General features: G+C 36.4%; 1 protein-coding gene across 1 annotated transcript in view; it reads right to left on the bottom strand.

Moving 5' to 3' along the window:
• Positions 1-3356: 3356 nt before the first annotated feature.
• Positions 3357-22434, bottom strand: part of cd81a (CD81 molecule a) — a 30341-nt gene continuing 11263 nt past the window's right edge. The window contains exons 3-8 of the mRNA XM_082162285.1: positions 9615-9712; positions 9233-9307; positions 9024-9143; positions 8818-8907; positions 8638-8721; positions 3357-8540 (exon numbers count right to left, since the gene is read on the bottom strand). Coding sequence (XP_082018411.1) covers positions 8478-8540; positions 8638-8721; positions 8818-8907; positions 9024-9143; positions 9233-9307; positions 9615-9712 — 530 coding nt within the window. The 3' untranslated portion in view covers positions 3357-8477. The remainder of the gene's footprint in view (positions 8541-8637; positions 8722-8817; positions 8908-9023; positions 9144-9232; positions 9308-9614; positions 9713-22434) is intronic.

The following is a 22434-nucleotide window of genomic DNA, read 5'->3' as shown; positions in this document are numbered from 1 at the left end:
AGTATCTTAAAATGTGTGTTACCCACCCAAATACTGACCTTGCATCATCCCTCCTCCCAGGAACTTTAGTTAATCCTTAAAAAAGAAAAAAAAAAAGATTGGAGGAAAAATGCAGGGTTACAAAGAAATTCCCACTTTAAAGGGATAGTTCGCACACAAATGAAAATTTTGTCATCAATAACTAACCCTAAAGTTGTTCCAGACATGTATGAGTTTCTGTCTTCTGAACACAAAAGAAGATATTTTAAAGAATGTTGGTATTCAAACAGTTGACGGTAGTCATTGACTTCCATAGTAATTTTTTTTTCCTACAATGGAAGTCAATGACTACTTTCAACTGTTTGATTACCAACATTCTTTAAAAATGTCTTTTAAATAAATATATAAATAAAAAAGTATAATTTTTAAAACTCATACAGGTTTGGAACAACTTGAGGGTAAGTTATTACAAATCATTTTTGGGTGAACTATCCCTTTAAGGAGGAGAGGATGTCAACAAGCTGAGAAATGTCAGGGATCTTTTCAGTTCAGTTGGTATAAATGTGATTATATTCTGTGTATACTAGAATCATCAGTGACTCATACAGTAAAGAATGCCAGATTTTGGCTGACCGCTTTATCCACTTACTGTAATGGCCATTGGCTTTTGTTGTAAACAAAGGAAAGCCCCATAGTTCAGTAAGACACACCCAATGCAGCAGTCCAGAGTGGTCACTATATCCCATAACACTGAAACTGAGAAACTGCTACTAAAATGACACCTTTGCTGTGTATGTCTGGAGGAAATTGACAAAATAAATAAATAAAAGTATACTTTTTAAATTGGATTTGACTGACAATGTATGAGCCAATGCACAAAGCATTTTGACGAAATATACAAAATTCTTTATTATCTTTATATATTAAATTCTTTATATATATATATATATATATATATATATATATATATATATGTATGTATATATATATATATATATATATATATATATAAGGGCCATTCAATGTCAAATCACAAATCAGCCAAATTTCAGGAACTTCCCCGGCTCAAATTTTTATTTTGTTAATATTTATTCTAAAGAAACATAAATAGTGATGAAAACCAAAATATTAAATATCATGGATGCTTATTTTATTTTATTGTTATTTTATTTATTTTATTGTTATTTTTACACAGAGATTGGCTCTATTAGTAAAATCTATGTTTAATAAATCTATTAAACTATTAGTAAAAATATAATTATATTAGTAAAATCTGTTGACTAGCAATGTTTGTTGCATTAAATGCCAACGATGACAGTTAAAAAATAGAAAAAAGCACTTCTTGTGTTTTTTGCCCCAAGTTTTCATGCATGTAACTGAAAAAGTATTAAAGATCTCGTAATATCTTTTTTGATTCTGGTTCATAATGAACTTTTCTTTTGGTATCTTATTTTTAAGGCCCAATATGGTTAATTTATAGCGATATGGGGATTTCATTGTGGCTCAATTAGTAAATTGTACATTTTCAGTCGTCAAAAACTAAATCTGGGTCACTTTGCATATGGCTGATACTTTTTCCTACAAAAATGAACAGCTAAAGAACAAATTATGTTAAAACTATGTATGTTGTTATTTTCTATCAACACAATTGCATTGAACATACCTCTCTGATTTCCATAAATATTGTTTTTACAAAGTTTGAGTGCCTATAAAGTATTAAAGATATCTCAAGATTATTTTAGATTCTGGTTCTTAACATAAAAAAAAAAAACTATATGGTTTAACCCCATAGATATGGGGATCTCAATGCTGTTCCATGTTCAAATGGTTCAAAACAAAATGTGGTTCACTTTGCACGCAGCTAATACTTATAGGTCCGGTTTCACAGACAGTGCTTAGATTAAGCCAGGATTAGGCCTTAGTTCAGTTAGGGCATTTAAGTGGCTTTTATAAACATGCCTTAGAAAAAAACATTACTGGTGTGCATCTTGAGACAAAACAATGGCACTGACATTTGTAAGATATGTCAGTGCAAATTGCTTTCAGTTAAAACAGCTCAAACATGCATTTTTGTCTGGGACTAGTCCTAAACCTTGTCTGTGAAACCGGGGGATTGTGTTTAAAGGGGAATGTCTGAAGAATCTTGTTTTCCTCAATCAAACAATTACATATGACATTCCTCTCTGAGTGCCAAAAATACACAAAAATGGTCAAGTTGATGCACATTAACTTGCTCTCAAAAGTGTATTTATAAGAATATTTGAATTAGTAAAAAAAAAAGAAAAAAAAAAAAGGTGTTAGTTTTAACAGCTTCCGAAGCTAATAAGAGTTAAAATATGCTATAGTCAAATATGCAATATCGTAACTACATTACCGGATTGACATCCCAATATCTCTGGGATTGAACCATAGGGCATTAAAAATGAAGATTCCATAAAAAATATTTCATATTAACAAGAATCTAAAATTATATTAAGATATTTTAGTACTTCTTGAGTTATAGATAAACTTTGGAAAAATATATATATTTTTGCAACTCAGAGAGTTATTATGCAATTGTTTTCATAGAAGGAAAAAAGATACATTTCTAGTTTCAGTATTACTTGTTCTGCAGACATTCTTCTTTAAACACACATTTGGTTTTCGACCATTGAAAATGTAAAATTCAACAATTTGGAAATAGTTCAGCAATGGGATCCCCAAATGGGATTGAACTACATTGGGCCTTAAAAATGAGGATTACAAAATAAAATGTTATGAAGAATGTGAATCTAGAAGGATATCAAGATATCTAATACTTCTTGAGTTACAGGCACGCAAACTTTGTAAATACAGTATTTGTGGCACTCAGACAGGTATTCTATGCAATTGTTTTGATAGAAAAAAAACTAGATACATTTCAAGTATCAACATTTTTTGTTCTTCAGATATTCCTCTTTAAAAGAAAAAGTATCAGTCGTATGCAAAATGACCCACATTTGGTTTTTGACCACTGAAAATGAATTTACCAATTTATTCATGGAGCCACATTAAATCCCCCTGGAAATCCCTTTCTAAAGCCATTTTACCCTCCTGAAAATTATTATTTTGACCACCCTTTAGTGTATTTCTCAGTAAATATCAATCCATAACATTGAATATTTAATAATTTAATCATTTTTAATATTTATGTATTTCTTTCACCAGAATTATATATTTTTTTAAATGAAATGAAAATATTTATCTAGGGACCTCTGGTTGATTTGACACGGAATGAACCAAATGTCATTTCCATGCTTTGAAAAAGAGTGTGACAAGTATCAATGATGACACCTTTAGATCTCTTATTTACAACTGACAAGGCAAAAATGAAGACACAAGAACAAAATGAAGACATGTTATTTGTAAAATACATTTAATTCCTGAATATTTGGGCAACAAAACCAGACCAGAATCTACAATTGGTGTGTCAGGGTAGAGGTTTGAGCGACAGCTGTCAATTTAGGTATCAAATAAGTATGAGATCCTTACAACACAAAGGTTATATTTGATAGTGTTCAAATACCTTGATGTGTTTTAACTACAGCAGTTATTTTCACAAACAACTGTTTCACCTTCATAATATGTAATAGTTAGAAGATCATGCTCGACCTGTCAGGACCCCCTAAAATTCTTACATGCTTCAACTGAAATCATTGCTGAGGTTCTCTCTTTTTTTGACAAGTACCAGGAAAAAGATATCACAATTAAAGGCATATATTGTCTTTACATGGTCATTAGTATACTATATAGCTGTACAAGACACTTTTTAAGCATATCAGCATAGGCAATATGTGTTAACAGGACAAGGTTGCATAATGTATAGCCTAAATCACAAATCTGATGGTATTTCTACATCAGGTGTGTGTGTGTGTGTGTGTGTGGGTGGGGGGGGGTATTAGTGCGGTCTAGAAGAATAAGTGCAAGATAGACATGTACACAGGCATAGTAAGGGTGTAATCACCAGTAAAAGTTAAACATCTTTGCGCCACCTAGTGAAAGTGGCACGGTATTACAGCAACTACATCTGTGATAGAGGTGGCAGTGAAGAGAGCTTGTCCATTCTATAACCATTCAAACTTGTCCATCTGAATTCACTGTCAACATATAGTATACATGTACATTCACACAAACTCACTGGATTTTTCAGTTGAGTGATATTACACATTATAGGCACCCACAAGATAAACGGGTCTAATTTGGAACCAATTTGTCCCTTCCGACAATCCTAGGTAAAGTCCCGATTATCTTGATGGTCTACAGATAATCTTATCAGACTTTCTAGTGGTGTGAGGTGTGTTAATGCCTGGCTCACACTACAGGAGTTTTAAAATCCTAACCGATTTTGAAATCTGGTTGCAGCACACACTTAAGGAGAATCTTTGCAGATTTTCGTCCCTCAAATCTTAAACATGCTCACACTACAAGGTTTGAAAATCGCGGTGCACCACACACTACAAAATGTTATTAAGATTATCGTGCCAGAGGAAGCGCCTCACGTGATCTCACGCAGCAGATCTGAAGTGGAAAAGCATGGAAACATATGGGACATGCATTGCCATGAGACACACACACACACACACACACACACACACACGCACAGAGACTTTGAACCTACCGGTACTTTGAGTTAAGAGCTTAGATCGGGCCCAAAAAAATCAAGCCCGACCCTACCCGAGCCCATATTACAAAAATTGGCCACTTAATATTTAATATTCAATTATTTTAATTGTCACAATTAAAGTATTAATTTTATTAAATTGACCAAGCACAGCATTCAGCATTCAATCAAATATTGATTAAAGATTTATTATTATTAGGCTAATAATGTTATTTCAACATAATATCTCGTTATTTCGACAACAAGCGTGCAACAAGCGTGCAACAAGCTAGATGTGCATTTGTAAATCCGGTGACGCGTGCATTGATTTTATTAATAAACTAGTGTTTTCTGTCGGCTGCAAAGATGAAGTTGACGATCGCCATCTCCGTAGTGAACGCGCCTATAGAGAGAAATGCACATGGATTACATAATCAGAGAGTAGCCTATTTCTTTTCGTTTTGAATTGTTTCGTTTAAAGACATTTAAAGATTCGATGTATTTCTCATGTCTGTGAGGCATACACTGAGTTTCGGTTAATTTATGATGAGATGCGCTCCAGTTCACGAGCAATGCAAGTGACAGCGCAGGCGCCTCTATGTCATGTTGCATGATTATTGTCTGCTATATTTGCTTCCAGGCAATTGGCAATTGGTTGATAAAAAAATTATATAAATTAAGAAACAATTTATACAAAACGAAATTCACTTTAAAGAAAGGCTTTCTACAAAGCAAAACGTAATGAAGTGGTCAAAATCATGTCTGACCCACTCTATGTCTCCCGATACATTGCACATCATATCTTACTCGTGCTGTTCACTTTTCATAATCAACATAGCCTAAATGGAAAAAAAATAACATTATAATATTTTAACAAATAGCACAAAAAAAACACAAGCATTTTTGGGGGCGGCCACAGCCCCCTGGCCGCCCAAAACGACGGGTGTGCCTTCATATCAAGTCATATTGGTGAAAAGGTAGCCCTGACCAAGGAAAGCGAAATCTTTCAAAAATCATCCTTTTAAGGATATTTCTCATGGCGTCAGCGCTGGTCAATACAATAAATCAATGCCGGCGTTGATCATGGAGTGACGCATCAGCTTTAGCGTTGTCCTGCTCAGAGTCTTGTAAAGTGGAGCTCAAAGTTTAAATTAAATATTAAAATAATTAACAGCTTGTTTCATTACATCTAGCACCTATCTGTGAATGCATCCGCATTTTTACATTTCCGTTGAAAGAACAGTTTAATGACTGAGTGACAGTCTCTAATGCGCAGAGACTTTCAATGTCAATACTGGTAAAAATATCAGCAGAAAGCCTCTCGTAAAGTGAGATTCAAGGAATTAACTGTTATATAACAATGGTCTAACAAGCTCATTGTCATGTTTATGTTGTGTTTATTATATTATGTGGACCCCCGACCCTTATTTTGACGTGTTGTATCTTCATTTTAATCCACTTCGTTTTAACGCGCTTTTTACTTTCGGTTTCATGAACATGTACTCGTCTTTGTGCCTGCTGACCACAGCGTAACACTCATTTATTTAGCAATAAATAAATGGAGATAAAAACGCATATCGAGTTGAGTCACTCAAAATTATCTCAAGGGAAATTCCTTCAGCACGACAGCCCTACTTGTTTCCTGGCTATTTTGACAGCACTGACGTAATCACAGACTTGCTCATCCCGATTTAAAATCTTAAATATCAAACATGTTTGATATGATCGGGGCGAGCCCGATTTGTGTGAGAGCAGATCGGCAGGTGCAAGATTCGATCTGTGAACACCTCACATTACCAGATAATCTGCGCCGAACATCGGAACCGATCAAGGTCCTCGACAAGATTTTTTCTCCGATTCTCGGGAGGGGGAAATCGGGCATAAATCGGCCTAAAACTCCTGTAGTGTGAGCCAGGCATAAGTGAGTGAATCTGCTCAGAAAAACGTCGGGGCCGCGTCGATATCAAATCGTAAATACCCAACATGAAATCCTGTTGTGTGGGGGTGGGAACGAAACGATACACAACCAGAAAGCGCGCTGGCGGAAAACAGAAGCATAACACAACTTCATCCGAAGCGCAGTACAAACACTCGCCATTTCATCTTGCCCGTCGTCCGCCATGTTTTTTTTTACGTTAAAGTCATGTTTGACCGTGATATTTTGCGAGATTTCTCCGGTTCACACTCACAGTCGGGACTCCGGTTGTTAGTGAATAGAATCTGTTAAGTGTGTGGTGTGCGGTCTTGGTCACATCGCGGAACTCCACACATTATAGGAACAAATCATCATGTTTCTCATGTCTCACATTTTGAAAATCTGACAAGATTTTAGTGATTAAGGGATAGAGTGTTTCATTTATTCATTAAGGCTGTTAGGTATATGTATGATCCTCTCCATGGCTGCGATTACTGTAAAGAGAGGCAGAACTTGACTGGGGCAGTAATTCTTAATGGGTCCAACTCCTTGTATGGGAAAACACATTGCACTATATTAGTCTTATAGAACAAAAAAAGATAGCAGATTGTAGTGGGCATCAGGATCTCTGTGTTTACAGCTTTCTACAGCAAAACGCTGATCTAGGATCAGCTCTTTCGTCCATGTGATTCCACATACAAGAAACACAATGATCATAGATCAGCGCCCTTTCTGCCATTAGAGGAATATTACAGGTTCAATACAATTCACAGGTTTAGCTCAACAGACAGCATTTATGGCATGTTGTTGCCACAAACTAATTCTGGCTGTGGCGAGACACTTAAAATGGAAGTGAATGGGGCACATTTCTGGAGAAATGTGAAGCTTGTGTACTTTTATAAAAAAGCACTAATGTTTCTGTTAAAAAGTTTAAAGTAGTTCTAATGTTAAGGTTTTAGATTTAATTTCTCATGGCAACTAAGTTGTAAAATTGGATACAACTTTACACACACACACAAAAAAAGGTTTTCACATAAAAAAATTTCACAAGATTTGCATCTTGAGGCTATACTATTGAATATACTATATAAAATTTTTGCGAATCGGCCCCATTCAACCCCCGTATAAGTACTTTGCTGTAACCCAGATTGTAGCTGTTTTTGAAGAAAAAGAGGTACAATTAATTTGGAAAAGTGCTGTCTACTGATATTAATTTCTACTGAATCCGGAATATACATTTAAGCTTTGTTTGCACCGACTGAGCTCTACTGAATGGCTACTCACTCAACTGTGCGCTAGAAGGAGCAGAATGCGGAAAACGGAATATATCCGGGTCTTTCAATTTTTTTCAATCTTTGCATTCTCACCTCCAATAAGCACTGTATTCTGACTTTCTCTCTCACTTAGCTAACGCTGTTTATTTAGTGGCTTCTCAGGAAGAAACGTGTACATACAAGCAGCAGTCTCAGAGAAGAAGATGGACAGGAGTGTTCAATACGAGATTCATGCTTATTCAGCCATACAGGGCTGCAAATATATACAGTTTATACATGTACATACGAAAAGAATGATAGTAACCGATAGCAATAGCAGAACTTAACAGTTAACACACAAAATAAAACTACAAGCAAATAAATGTATCCATCCTTCATGTGATAATGTACTGTGTGTGTGTGTGTGTGTGTATATATATGTGTATAAGTCTACTGCTAAAGCTACAGATCGCAACTAGTCATCGCCAACTACAGCGTAAACAATAGCAGACTAGTTGTTGGTGGTTCCACTGCCACATTTGAACAAAAATGCACAAAAATTGTTCTGAGACTTTAGGAACCGGACAGAGTGGCTATATTATAAAACGATGGTAGATACAAAACAAAATAGGAGATGGTAGATATAAAACAAAATGATTTTTTTTTTTTTTTTTGGCTGATGTTTTTAAAGGACATATCTTGCCCCTGTGTTTTAGTAAACAGGGCTGTTCCTGATACTGCAGCAGAGCACCATGCTGAAGATCATCTCGAAGATCTAGAAAGGAAAAGGGGCACAATAAGGGTAAAATGTGATACAAGCAACATCAAATGATAGTAGAGTGTAACTTGACACACACTCAAGAATGCCTCACCATGATTACAGCAACAACCAGGGCAGCGATGCCAATCAGGTAGATCTTCTCTGAGAAAAGCTCTTTGATCTTGGTGTGACAGCTCTGAAAAACGGAGAAAACGTTTTTTTTTTGTCATGCTATGAGAGATGATTTGGATGAGAATTCTCTATCTCGAGGGTTTACTGGGGGTAGACTTACTTCACCGTTAATTTTCAAATCTCCAGGACAGGTGTCTGAGAACAACTTTTCAGCGAAACTTAACAATCCACCTTTGCCACAGCAGTTAAGCTGAAAGCCAGAGATGACACTGATTAGAGATGCGTCTTTACAACATTATCTGGTTTGAGTGGAGTTTGTGTTAGCTTGATTATTGTTGTGCTCCTCAGTACACAAGGACTACTTACAGTCTCGTGAAAGACCTTCAAGACAGTAGCGGCAGCCTGCTGTTGATCGCTTTGTACGCCTGGAAATGTAGTGCCTTTGTCATACACAAAGTCATAGAAACCGATCATCTCTTTGGAGATCTGAAAAGAAAAAGAAGAAGATATAATTACAAAAATATGTAAACAGATGTGTATGTGTCAGCTTGACACGGTGTATTAATGAAACCAACCTTGTCTTTGTTCATGAATCCCCAGATTCCTGCAGCAACCTCACAGGCAAACAGAATTACCAGGCAGGCAAAGAACTGTTGGAGAGAAACAAAAAAGGATGTGTACTGCATATGGGCAAGAGTCAGTACCGTACAGTGCAAACTTACTAACAGTAGTGTAAAACAGTCAGCAATTGTTAAAATAATGACAAAGTCATGGCACCAAAACAAGTTCAGTGAATGCTTTACTTAGAATAATTCTATAAATTCAACTAAAAAGCAATGTTGCCTTCATTTTTTTAAAGTGGGGTTTTACACTCATTCTATTAATATACTTCCGGTTACTGTTAGGCATCATGTGATTTGAAGAATATGCTGAGTGGTCACAGGATTTGTTACTCACTGTTCCGAGAAGACACTGGGATTCCTGTATGGCTCCATAACAACCAAGGAATCCAACAAACATCATCACAGCACCAACAGCAATCAAGATGTAGACACCTACAAAACGAAAAGCATGTGCGTTATATTAAGGGAATATCTACGATCCTTAAACAAAAAACTGAGATCAAAGAGGGAGCCATGAAGCTCAGATGTTTAGATGCTTAATTAAACTGAACAACCAAACTAGATTTGAAAAGTCATCCAATCAAAATAGTTTATATATCGAGGGTGCATTACTTCTTCGTGACCAGCAGGAGGCACCGTGTGTTCACTTTGATAGGGTGGTAAGTTTACTTAAAGCAGAAGAAAAACTGCAGGACAAATTAACTTTTTGTTTCCATTGCCTCATTCACAAAAAAAAAAAGAAGAAAAAAGCCTTCAGTTAATAGCCAATCAGGGTCTTATGTAACATGACGTGCACTGCTAGAAGGAAAAAAATTATAATAAAAAGAGAGCTGTGGAGTTAAAGATTCAACAGCTTTCTCAGAAAGAAAGAAATAACTCTTTTTTCCAGTGTTTACATCGGTTAGTAACACAGGCTCAGTGATAGCTACTGTAACCATAGCAACCCCAGTAGGCCATGGGGTGCAGCAGCAGTATTTGCATGGATGTTAAAATGGCAGAGAATAGAGGGACAGAGAAAGAGAGAAATAGAACAGAAAACTCTCTCTCTTAAGAAACAATCAGCCACACACAAACTGAAATCGTGTGTGACCCAGCATGCAGAACATGAGGTAGCATGAATGATCTTGCAACTGTATCTTCCTCTCTTGTAATACCTGTTCCCTCTTGCAAGTTAGATTCTGTATTTTTTTTGTTTTAGTTTTAGTAATTATAGTTTAGCAGAGTTAACAGGACACTTTGAGTTAAAGACATTTAATTTCAGCAAAGTTTAATGTTTGCAGTTTACAGTTAACTTTTGTGTAAACCTCTAAATAATAAAAAATAAAAGAACTGTTTGAGATTGAAAAAAGAACCATACAAATGCAACTTAAAATATAAAATTAAAAATGATTAATTTATACTCATTCATATTAAAGATGAAATCTTGTTAAACATGTGGTGTATAATAAAAATAAAAATAATGTGTATGATTATTCTTTTATGGTTATTTCTATCATTAATCCTTTCAAATATTATTATTGTATTGATCGATTTATGCTTTTTGTGTATTGTATATTTTAATATCATATACTCATATTCATGTGTTCTATTCAGACCTCTATTCCGTTTTCTCCTCAGTGTGTTATGGCGTCTAATATGTGTGGTATCTTGTTTATTATGAAGTTTCACATGCGATGGTTATCTTACCTGGAATTAAGGTACAGCTGTATTTGCATACGGTCTAGACAAGATGGAAATACTTATTTGGCCATTTCGGCTTCTTAGGCAGGTTCACACAGAAAGCATATTTGCTTTGAAAAACGCTAGACGCGGGTAGTGGAATTGGGGAAAAGCGCAAGGTTTCGAGACACATCTTTTAAAAGTTGAACTTATGCAACGGTCATACTTGTCAATCTAGCGCGTGTTTACATTGAAAAAGTAGCGCAGTCTGTTGTTTATTTTTGTTGTTATTGTTAGCTATTATTTCTTCTCTCCAACAATAAATGAATGCATACATAAATAAAACAACAAGAATCCAATTTGGTGAACTGTTCTGGAAACTGTTTTGTTTGATTCTACTTGTCAATCACTTCATGCAGAGGTATATGGAAATATGGCACACACATTCTTACTTCTACAGGAACTTGTAGATTTGTGTCCAAACAACACCAAACAGTTACAATGCATAAACTTCAATCATAAACTGTATTATTTATAAGCCTATTTCAACAAAAGCTATTTTTGTGTCAGGAAAAAATAAATAAAAATGTGCTTTACATGGTAGCACCTAAATGGATTGGTTTTAAGTCAGAAAAAATGTATTTCATACTGACCTAACCCCTAATCGCTCCCCGGGTGCCGCAGCAAAAAACTGGCTGCCTACTGGGTGTGTGTATGTGTGTGCACTTGGATGGGTGAAATGCAGAGCACAAATTCCGAGTATGGGACTCCATACTTGGCCACATGTAACATCACTTTCACTTAAAAGTTATTTAAAAAAATAAATAATGTGTTGTGATAACTTTTTATTTTAAGTTGGAGTAACTTAATCTTAATAAATTGTAATTACTTAATGTTCCAATATGAACCTGTTGGTTTGTTTTAGATTCCCTAATCTAAACCACCTATTCAACTATTTTAAAAATACATAATTTCTCTAGAAGAGTATTGCAAACCCCACCTTCTTTGTTTCCCCATCTTTTATTCAAATTCAGTTGATTCTGTCCTGCCAGCCCCTTCTCTCTCATCCTCTGGCCATACAGACACGCCCAGGCACTTCTAGCTCTAATGCTGCTGGTAACACAAACTGAATCTCCAGAGCATAATTAAATTAAGTTTTTAAAATGTCTAATGTCCCGCTGTAATTTAGCAACTGTGCCCATTTCCCTTGCAAGACAATAAAAAATAAATAAAATCAATGCAATGTTGGGCTGTGCGGGAGGGGACTGACTGAGTCCCGGTTCCATTTACTTAATTGCAGTGGGTACAGGGCTAAAGGAATCGCCACCAGGCCATTTCTCAGCGTGACAGGTCTGAGTGGAGCGCTACGATGTGACTAGCATACTGAACAGCTGCATAATACACTCCAACTCTCCCTCTGTGCACCTTTACTTTCTCTTTAAACAACCCTCTTTCTATTTTGATTCTGATGTCTTTGGATGTCCATCTCCAATTACCAAGTCCATAACTACTGTACTACTGACTAGCTGCGCAGAGCGTAATTACTTTGAGATTAATTTCTATGCACGGATAGTTCAATGCATTTGCTTAGTTGCAGGTGCTTCCTGTAGGGAAGGAGTGTCTTATGACACAATACACTGAAGAGACCCCTAACTTCCTGGATCAAGGCACTGACTCTGCTGTCTGAGTCTATGTGAGTCTCTGTAAGAGTGTCTGAATTCACGTGTGAGCGCAAAGAAAGTTGCCAAATGCAGCTGCAATTTTCGTTAATTCCAAGAGCAGACGCCTGGCTCTCGGCCAGTGAAAGACATGGAAGTGAAAGAGAAAGAAAGAGAAGGAGAGAGAGAGCTTGGCATGTCACATGAGGAAATGAGCACGCAAACGAAAATATGATGGAGAAGAACAGGAAAAGGAGGATGGTGAACAAAAGAATTATGAGAAGAATGAGACAAAGGTAGTAAGGAAAGGAGGTGAAAGAGTGGACACGGGTAAAGGTGCAGTTGAAATTCAGTCATTTCAACAGGAATCCACAGAATTTCACCTGAGAGCGGAACATTTCCCAACACAGATTTTGCTACGGTTTCAAGTTTGTCAAGCGGATTCACCGCATTAACCAGCTGCTTGCAATTAACCATTGACTTCCAGGGCTCGAATTTCGGCGCGGGATTGCGGGTATTGCACATAATTTTAATCATTCACGCAGGTCTCCCACTTATAATGCGGGAAATTCCCGCAAACATTGATTCACTTTAGCATGTAGGTTGTATTAGTAAATTAATCCACTCAGATTATAAAATCAAATTTTAAAACTGTCTGCGAGACAATTTCACAAACAGCGTGAGTGATTCAGCGGTGCCGTGTCTTCTATCTCTTGTCTCTCAAAATGGGTTGAACAAGGCAATCGTTTAGCGCGCTGCAGGCGGCGATAACACTCTCGCGTTTCGGGAGTCGGGATAGACGGAATTGTCACTTGCATAATCGGGCCAGCATTGCATCATGAGTAACTAAAGTTTACCATTTGCACGTCTTTTTAAGTCTTACCAGTTTAAGCATTCACGCGATTTGAAACTATTCGGTACTTGCGCGCTGTCTGAGAGATGTTTCTCTGCACACATACATAGAGTAAAGCCGCCTCACACACAGCTTGCGGGTAACCAAAGTTATTTTTCGTGGATTATATCGCTTTAACAGTCAAAAACATGAGAAAATTATGTCAATTTCGGTCTTGGTGAGTATCCTCTAAACACAGTCGGTTATGTCTTAAATAAGCATAAATCGCACGTGACCGTATAATGAAACAGAATCCGTGCACTAGCACTACAGTGACCGCAGCCATATGTGTCTGTCATTAATCTGGTTGTCAAAACAACAAACCATAGCTTTCATTTTAAGGAATCAGGATTAATAGCCTATGTATTTAATTTAGTCAGGACTAAAATACTACCCAGTGTTATTTTTCATTTGATTACTTTATTCAGTCTCATATGGATGGATCAATGGATGCATCAAATGGATTTCCCCCCCATTTTCCAAAATGAAATTCAGGCCCTGACTTCTGTGCTTTATACATCGCTAAAACTATAAAACAATAAAACATTTCTCAATGCAGATTTTGCAACGGATTCAAGTTGGTAGGACATATTTGCCACGTTGAACAGATATCTGCTTGGTTTGAAAGTGACTTTTGTGTGAGCTGTGCTTCATACATCGGCACACTATTGACAAGATACAATTGACTTTTCCCCCCACAAATTTCGCTGAAATTTCGCTAATGTGACTGCACCTTAAGGGAGAAAAAGGAATGGGAAAGTCAGTGCACACGCTGCAAACTTTAAGCACAAACAGATGATGCTAGAGTTCAGAGTGGAACCACAATGGAAGTAATGGTGAGTGGAAAAGCTGCAGAGAGAGAGGGAGGGAGGGAGAGAGGGAGAGAGGGAGAGAGGGTGGCATGTTCTCAGACAACAGGCGGAGCTGTAGTGGAGGAGGGGTGCTGGGATGTGTGAGCAGATTTTTCCTTTCGTTTTTTTTTTCTCTAGAGACTGTTTTCTGTAACTTGTGTCCTTTGAATGCAGAACATCTTTGCTTTTGAAATTCCAAACATGCACATTTGATTTGCTTTCTTGTGTCTGCTTAATAAAGCAAAACGGTAACCTGCAACTGTTACCTATAAGGAGCTGTTTCTACCTCACCTAAGCCTTGATTTTTGTTTTGTTTTTTTGTTTTAGCCTAATATATTCAGGTTGATTTAGTGATGCTAAATACATTTTTTTGACTTGAATAAAATCTATAATTTAGATGTTACCACATTAAGCACATTTTTAGGGGAACATTTACACTTAGTGTACAAACACCAGCCTCTTTCTCTATTTTCGATGCTTTGCATCAATCTTGAATTGTGCAATTTATCATCTAGCCTACATTTCAACAAAAGTACAACATTTCACATTTTTTTTGTGTCAGGAAAAAAAAGTACAACATTTCACAATATTTTTGTGTCAGGAAAAACATAAATATTATTCAATATTACTGAATCAACTTAAATAAATCAAGTAACACTAATAAATATCATTTTAAGGGCTGGATCAAGTGGAAATAGGTCCTTGAGGAAACAACTGCATGTTAGCACTTTTTAAGATGTAGGCTGTGGCTCGTGTTATTCTGGAAGTACACTTTGTTGATTCTCTAAGAATAATTACTTCCTTTTCCTGTTTTCCTCAGTCTCAAACATCACCATTCACTCAGTCTCAAACATCACCATTCACTCAGTCTCAAAGATGTGATATCAAGACCTTTGTGTTCCCAATCTGAACTCTGACTGATTTCAAGATTAACACGCTCACCCTTCATCTTGGTTCCCAAAGCTTATTTTAAGACACTGATTTTCTATATTTGATAGTATGGTATCAACGAACTATGAAAGTAAGGTGTACAGTGGTAGAGAAAAGAGAGAGAGTCGGAAAAATCTGGGATAGTACTCTTCTTTCACAGACGAAAAAACAAACTTTGTTTTAGCAAGTCAGGAATTAACAGCCCAAACTGGACTCTTAAGATGTGCCATTCAAATTTGAAGAAACTAGAGAAATCGAAGGCAGAAAACAATGACAAACACAAAAGGCCACGTCACAATACTTCAAGGTCACTTCCTCAGAAGGAAGTGTAATGTTTGGTCAGGTAAGAAACACAGTTTGACCTTTAAAATACAGCAAATTAAGCCATTCTTATGGACAAGCAAAACTTATAATACAATACTAATTGTAATAATATAATACAATACAATACAAAACAATACTCATCTGAAATACATTTCAGTCAGGACCACTTGAGTCAAAAATAACAGACATTGTCAAATATAAAAAAAAATTTTTTTAATTTGCATTATTGTTAAAGTTACATTTGGCGGTATGGCTCTGTTCTGAGTTACCCATCATTTTCATGAGCTCCATGAAAGCTAGTCAGGGAACAGCAGCGGCTTCTGGGGACATCTCCCATTAAACTGGGAAAGCAGCAAAACAAATCCCCATTGAGAACAGAGCATGCATCAATGACAACAGAATGACACTGATTAAGTTAAACAGAAGTAAAGGAGGAGCTAGGGGAGGAGGTGGGTTGCAAGCAATGCAGTGGAAGCAGCCAAGCAGGCACACTGAAGAATGACTTAAATACGGCGCCCTGTTTGATAGGGACCAATTGAGTGCTTAGAAATCAGATCAGCTGTTAGGTCTGGATAGGTATCAGCTGATAGCTGAGCTTGACTACGCGGCCTGCCTGAACTGACGATGAACGCTATATTTTTGGCCTGTAAGTAGGGTGACCAGATGAGATTGGCTGAAATTCGGGACGGGGGTGGGGGGTGGGGGGGGTGTCTATGGGTCTGGGGGGTGTCTATGGGTCTGGGGTGACGGGATGGGGGGCTTCTATGATATCAGACTGCGTAGCCTATAATAAAAGATAATGAATTTCAAACCTGAACCAAACATATTTTTATTCAAAGATCAACAGTCTGTCATTATTCTGTATTGACAGGTGCAATATTTGAAAATCGATCATATATTTTTTTTTATTACATTTATATCTGCATTTATGTAAAAACTTAAACTTTCAAACATCAAAATGTCATTTATTAATATGTTTTCATGTCAAAATGACATACAAACATCTTTTCCTATTCTATTTTGCTTGCTATTTTGCAGGCTTGCGTGTCGCGTGAAAAATAGGCGTCGGTTCTGTTTCTAGCATGCACGCGTTTTCCGCGCGCCTGAGACGCGTGTCTCACGCAGGCAGTCTGCAAGCTCTAACCTGTTAACAGGGGAGCCGAAATAAAAACGGACACGCCACGCAGCCAGTGTGTCGCCGGCCTCAACCTCCGCAGACAGTTTTTAATGTTTATAAGACAATAACTACTCAAGATTTTGCTTTAGTATAATTTTCGGGACAATTAGGGCCAGATTCGGGATTCGGGACAACAGTTTAGATTTCGGGACTGTCCCGAATTTTTCGGGACGTCTGGTCACCCTACCTGTAAGCCAGAAAAGAACTGCAGATAAGTATACAAATGCATGTCTGCAGCCGTCTGTTGAGCAAGAGCATACCGGAACAAACTGCATTAGTTTTGCATTCCAAGGAAGTTTACAACATACTGACTGCTTTTGAAGAGGAAGAAAAAATTAACATTAATGTATTATCTTTATCCATTTATTCAAATGTGATACAGTGATTTTCAAGCTAATAATATTTGAACACTGTACAAACAAAAAACAAGACACATTATTAACACTGAAATTAAATGAGCTAATATTACATTACAATTACTAGCAGTAGCAGGATTGCTTAAGATGCATCTCAATAAGGTCTGATGATTGTTTATTTTTCTCATCAACTCTTCACAAAGTGCTTCAACCTGGCAACCAGTAAAACTTCTGAAATTAATTTGTACACTTGAATAGGCTTTCAGTGGAGAAGAGCATAAATCCACATCAGTTCTGTGGTATAAATGACTCAAGATTATGAGCTGCAAAGCTAATGCTGAGTGCTGATGGATTTTCAAAGTGATTGCTATCATAGGAACAGAAAGCCTAAATATAAATGAATTCTAGGTATTGACTGAAAAAAATAAATTTTTTTAGCTAAGGTCTCATGAGGCCTGCTGACACTGGTATGCTATCACACGTAGGCTATGCCAAAGGGTGGGGACTTTTCAAATGAGAATATTCAACAAAAAATGTTAAGCTTACTTTCAGTATCATGTTGGTCTCTTTTTGTAATTCATGCAGGAGTACTTGAGCTTTTCTTTCAGACTGACAGCTCCCACTGGGGATCTCGATGGGATGTTTTTATTAGATTGCCATTGAGTTTATAGTTTGTCAAGTGTCTGATATTGGTCGAAAAATACATTATCACTTAAGCCACAATGGGCTTGTGGTTACTGGGTGGGGTTGGCCACTAAAGGAGGAACAAATAAGACATTCATTCATTACGTTTTCTTTACTAAAAGGAAAATGTGGGGATTTCTCTGGTGAATCAATCAAAAAACATCCTTTCTGGAAAGAATTACTCAAACAAAATGTAATTTACATGAGATTATGTTATATCCAGTAACAAACCTTTGTGTGGGTTTACCCTACACAGTGGTTATGTGATTAGTGGTATAAATTCAGCGAAGTTCAGTGATGACTGCTATGAGACTTGCAATCTGAAATTTTGTAAAGTTTTGAAAAAAAGATAAGAGCCGTAAATGACACCTCTGAACATACTGCTAAAAGTCAGCTATGCCGCTTTCAAACTGATCTTGCATTTACACACTTGTGAAATGAGGAACTTTTACCCACTCTTAAAGGAGTCATGAACGTTTTATTTTTTTTATTTGTATTTTTTGATGTTCTCTGAAGTCCATTTATAATGTTATCAAGTTTTTTTTTACATAAAATAATATCCTAATTTAGAAGTAATTCTCTCCAGTTTTTGACCCTCTCTTTTAAACACTCAGGTTTGATAGGCGTGCTGCATTCAGGTCTTGGAAGTAAACGCCCAGTGCTATGATTGGGTAACAGTTTTGCATATTGAAATAATTTTCAACCATTACACGCAAGTAATTGAAGATATACATTTTTTTAGTAAAATTTTTGTCAGAATTATGGCACTCTTATTCAATTGCGCTCCATCTGTTTGACACGTATGTGCCACGGCCCTCGTTGAGTGAAGTTTGTGAAGGTTAGCAGAGACTTGCTTGCATCCACAAATTTCATTTAAAAATGTAAAATCTGAAACATTTATAGTAAATGTTTACAGTAAAAACAGTAATATTGTGAAATATTATTATACATGAACATTATTTTATTTACTATATTACTTAAATTACTTAATTGTTTTAATATATTTTACAATGTAATCTATTCTAATATGCTGATTTGTTGCTCAAGAACATTTTATTTTTATTTTCAATGTTGAAAACAGTTGTGCTGTTTAATATTTGTTGTGGAAACTGTAACATTTTCAGGATTCTCTGATGAATAAAAAGTTAAAAACAAAATGTATCTTACTGACCCCAATTTTTTAAATGATAGTGTACTTGACTTATGTACTGCTTGAGTGATCAGTTTGAAACAGGCCTGGGACAGCAGAAACATTCTTATTGCTGAGCTTAGTTGTCAATTTTGTGAACAAGAGCTAAGACAGCAAGAAGATGCACTAATGGCACTAAAGTCATATTTGTTTGAGTCGTGAATCCAGTCTTATTCAAACTGTGTTGTTTAAGTACAGAAGCAGCCACTCATCTAATTTTGTTGCTATGGTTACATCCCTCCCCTGCCAATATGGAATAATTGAGTCACCCGGGCCAGCTCCATTCCCCTCACACTCAGCAGCAGGCATTTTCAGGGAATGGCTGACCTGACCACACACCACCATGAGATTACACAATGGCTGATGGGAATTGCTCAAGTAAGATAAGTGAAGGAAAAGGATCTCAAATGTGTGTACAACAAAAACAATGATGAGTCTTGGATATTTTTAGTCATTTGAGTTTGTGTTCAGCTACAGTACATCACATCCTGACGCCGTTTCTAGAACATAATGTATTAGTAAATATCACAACAATGATTTATGGAAATTAATAATTGACTTACTATTTAATATTTATGAGTGCTTATTCTTTAAATCGCATTCTATATTGTAGCCATGAGACAAAGTGATGACTTTTAAAGAGACTATTAAAGCAAGCACAATCCTTTATTCTATTCAGAACAAAAAGCTTCCCCACCTGGAGCCGTCCAATGCTCTTTCTCTGATGGACTTGAGCTCTAGTTGTGTTCTCTCACATTACACTCCATAAAGAGCAAGGCAGGGTGTAGAGAGCTTCTGGCTGCAGGCCATTTCCTCACATTAAGATGTTGAGAGCTGTAATGTTTCATCTGCAGCTCCTTACATGGCATCTTTGCACTTTGCAGACAGACAAAAGATCACAGTATACTCGTTCTGTTTCAGCCTGGGATCCAAAACGCATTCTGTCATTCTTTACTTGTATTGCATCATTCCCTTAAATCTCTAATTCTGCCAAATAAACATTTGCTGGTTCTCTGGCTTTGCATTCAGATCTGCTTACTTACAGAAATAAGCTGCTCTGTTTTTTCCTGACAGTATTCTTTATTAGGTTACCATGTGCTTGGATGCCACAAATCTGAGTTTCACCTCTCGCTTTTATGGCCACCCCCCAACCACTGCCACTCCCATCATGCCTGAGCCATGTGTGATCGTCCAGTCAAGCCCTCAGCTGTTCCCAGACATCAAGAAGGCCACCCGCTGAGCTTTTATAATAGTGGCTGTATACCACTGAAGCGCTGGACCTTGATGGTCAAAAGGTTAAGGCCTTTTTCGTTTTTTTTTGTTTAGGGGTGAAATTAAGTTTGAAATACCTGAGCAGTAATATACTGTCAGCAACCAATGGTTGTTCAAAGGTGTTTACCAGTCAAAGTGAACTTTTTCGGAAAGTTTGCTCTGGCAAGATGTGAATTTGTATTTTCATTCAGCTTGTCTGCTGTGTTTGTTTCGCGCAGGTATGTAATTTCACAAAGCTAAAGTCAAATCATTCTGTTTTTGCTTTAAATATTTAAATTTGATCTAATTTAAATCAAACACAACTGCTCATGCTTCATGTGTGTAGTTTGGATCATTTTCAAATGGCTACATATATTTTAAGGCCAGTTTGGCCTGAAGTAGAGCAAATAAACAAACAAATAGCCTACATTTAAAGAAAAAAATATTGTAATCGGCCCATTTGCTTGTAAAAAATTGGCAATCGTAATCAACCATGAAAAATCATGACCGGTGCATCCCTACACGAAACTTCATTTTGGCCTGATTTTGTTCAAAATGACAATCACACCAGTTCATTCTTTGATTTAAGGTATATTTAGGCCCTTTAAGGCTAAACAACTATTTCACATATTCTCATGTTAATATAGCCCAATGATTTATTGAGATGAAGATAAAAAATACGGTGATAAAAAAACTTTGTGATTCATACATGAATTAGTAATAAAATTGACACAAAGATGGTGATGCTTAACATAACTGATACAAAAATCCTTTTGGAAACTTGTGCCAATTTGCCAAATAGGCTAGTTGTTCAAAATTAGTTTCAAATGGTGTGAAACAAACATTTTGCTTCAGGCAATTCAGTCAGGGGTGTTTTTTGTACTACTATTTAAGCTATATTCACGTTTACACACAAGACATACACACACATAAACACAGTTAGTCACATCTGTAACCAGCCCTAAATGTTCAGGAAATACTTAACATGACTCACTGGGAATTTCACATTTTCCAAACCCTAAGCAGGACCACACGTATTAAAATCCTCCCTTTTGCACACAGAGTTGCAATAATATCTCCAATTAAGCATAACAGATATTCTGCATTCCAGAAGAAAGAAAGTGAATGTTGAGTATGTGTTTATGTGTGTTTGGGGGTAGGGGATATGGAAAGTTGCACAGAGAAGGAAAACACACAGTACAAACCCTCTGTGGCTGTGATTGATTTTCCTGTTTCCATTAGTTATATGCTCATTAACAAACATGTTGGAAATACTAGGTTTCACTTTTGGATGAATGTGAGCCACGTGTTTTCCGTAATGCAGGCAAACTGATCAAGCTGAAAAACTCTGGCAAATACCTTCAAGACCAACAGATAGGAGAGAGGAAACGGGAGAGAGAACATAGTTTTCACAAAAAGAGGCCAAGAGGGTTTTTCCACAGCCTGAGAAAGCAGACACCTGCACTCAAACATGTTACAGTTTCCATGTATCACAAGATTAAATACACAGCCGAGTTAAAAATAAAATGACAAAGAGATATTTTTTTAAAAGAGTATGCATATTTCAACAAAACATTAGAATGAGTTAACACCACTCTGTTGGTGTTTCCTCATTAGTTTCTTTTTTCTATGCTCTTTAGTCCCTAGTATCAATCCTAGTATCAATTTAGTTGGTTGGCTTCAGTTGCAGAGCTCAAAAGTAAGTTTTTTTGTGTGACACACACACACACATTTTAAAATATGAGAATATATTTTAGTATTTATATTTTACACTTTTCATATTAATTTTAAATGATAGCTGTAGGCTATAATGTATGTCTATGAAATATATATTCATTAACATTACAGCTGGAAAACAACAGTCTACAATGCAAAACATATCTGACTGCCTGGTATGTAGGCCTAATTTCTAACATTTCTAATAATTTCTTACTGATGCATCCAAGACTATCACAAGTCATTCTTACTATTTCAACAAAACTTCAACTGTGTCAAGCCAACATTGGTTTCACATTTAAATAAGCACAATTTGCAATAACAATATTACAATAAAACTCAATGTTTACATTTGCAGGGCATTAAAATTATGACAGAATTTCATTTTAGGTTGACTTTAAATAGTTTTTGTTCACACTTAAGGTATAGATAAGATATTTCTCTCTTGAAATCCATTCCTCAATAAA

Source organism: Leuciscus leuciscus, assembly GCF_965113295.1.
Source record: "Leuciscus leuciscus genome assembly, chromosome: 2".
NCBI lineage: Eukaryota > Metazoa > Chordata > Actinopteri > Cypriniformes > Leuciscidae > Leuciscus > Leuciscus leuciscus.
The sequence above is the reverse complement of the archived record's forward strand: the minus strand, read 5'-3'. Positions and strand labels throughout refer to the sequence as shown.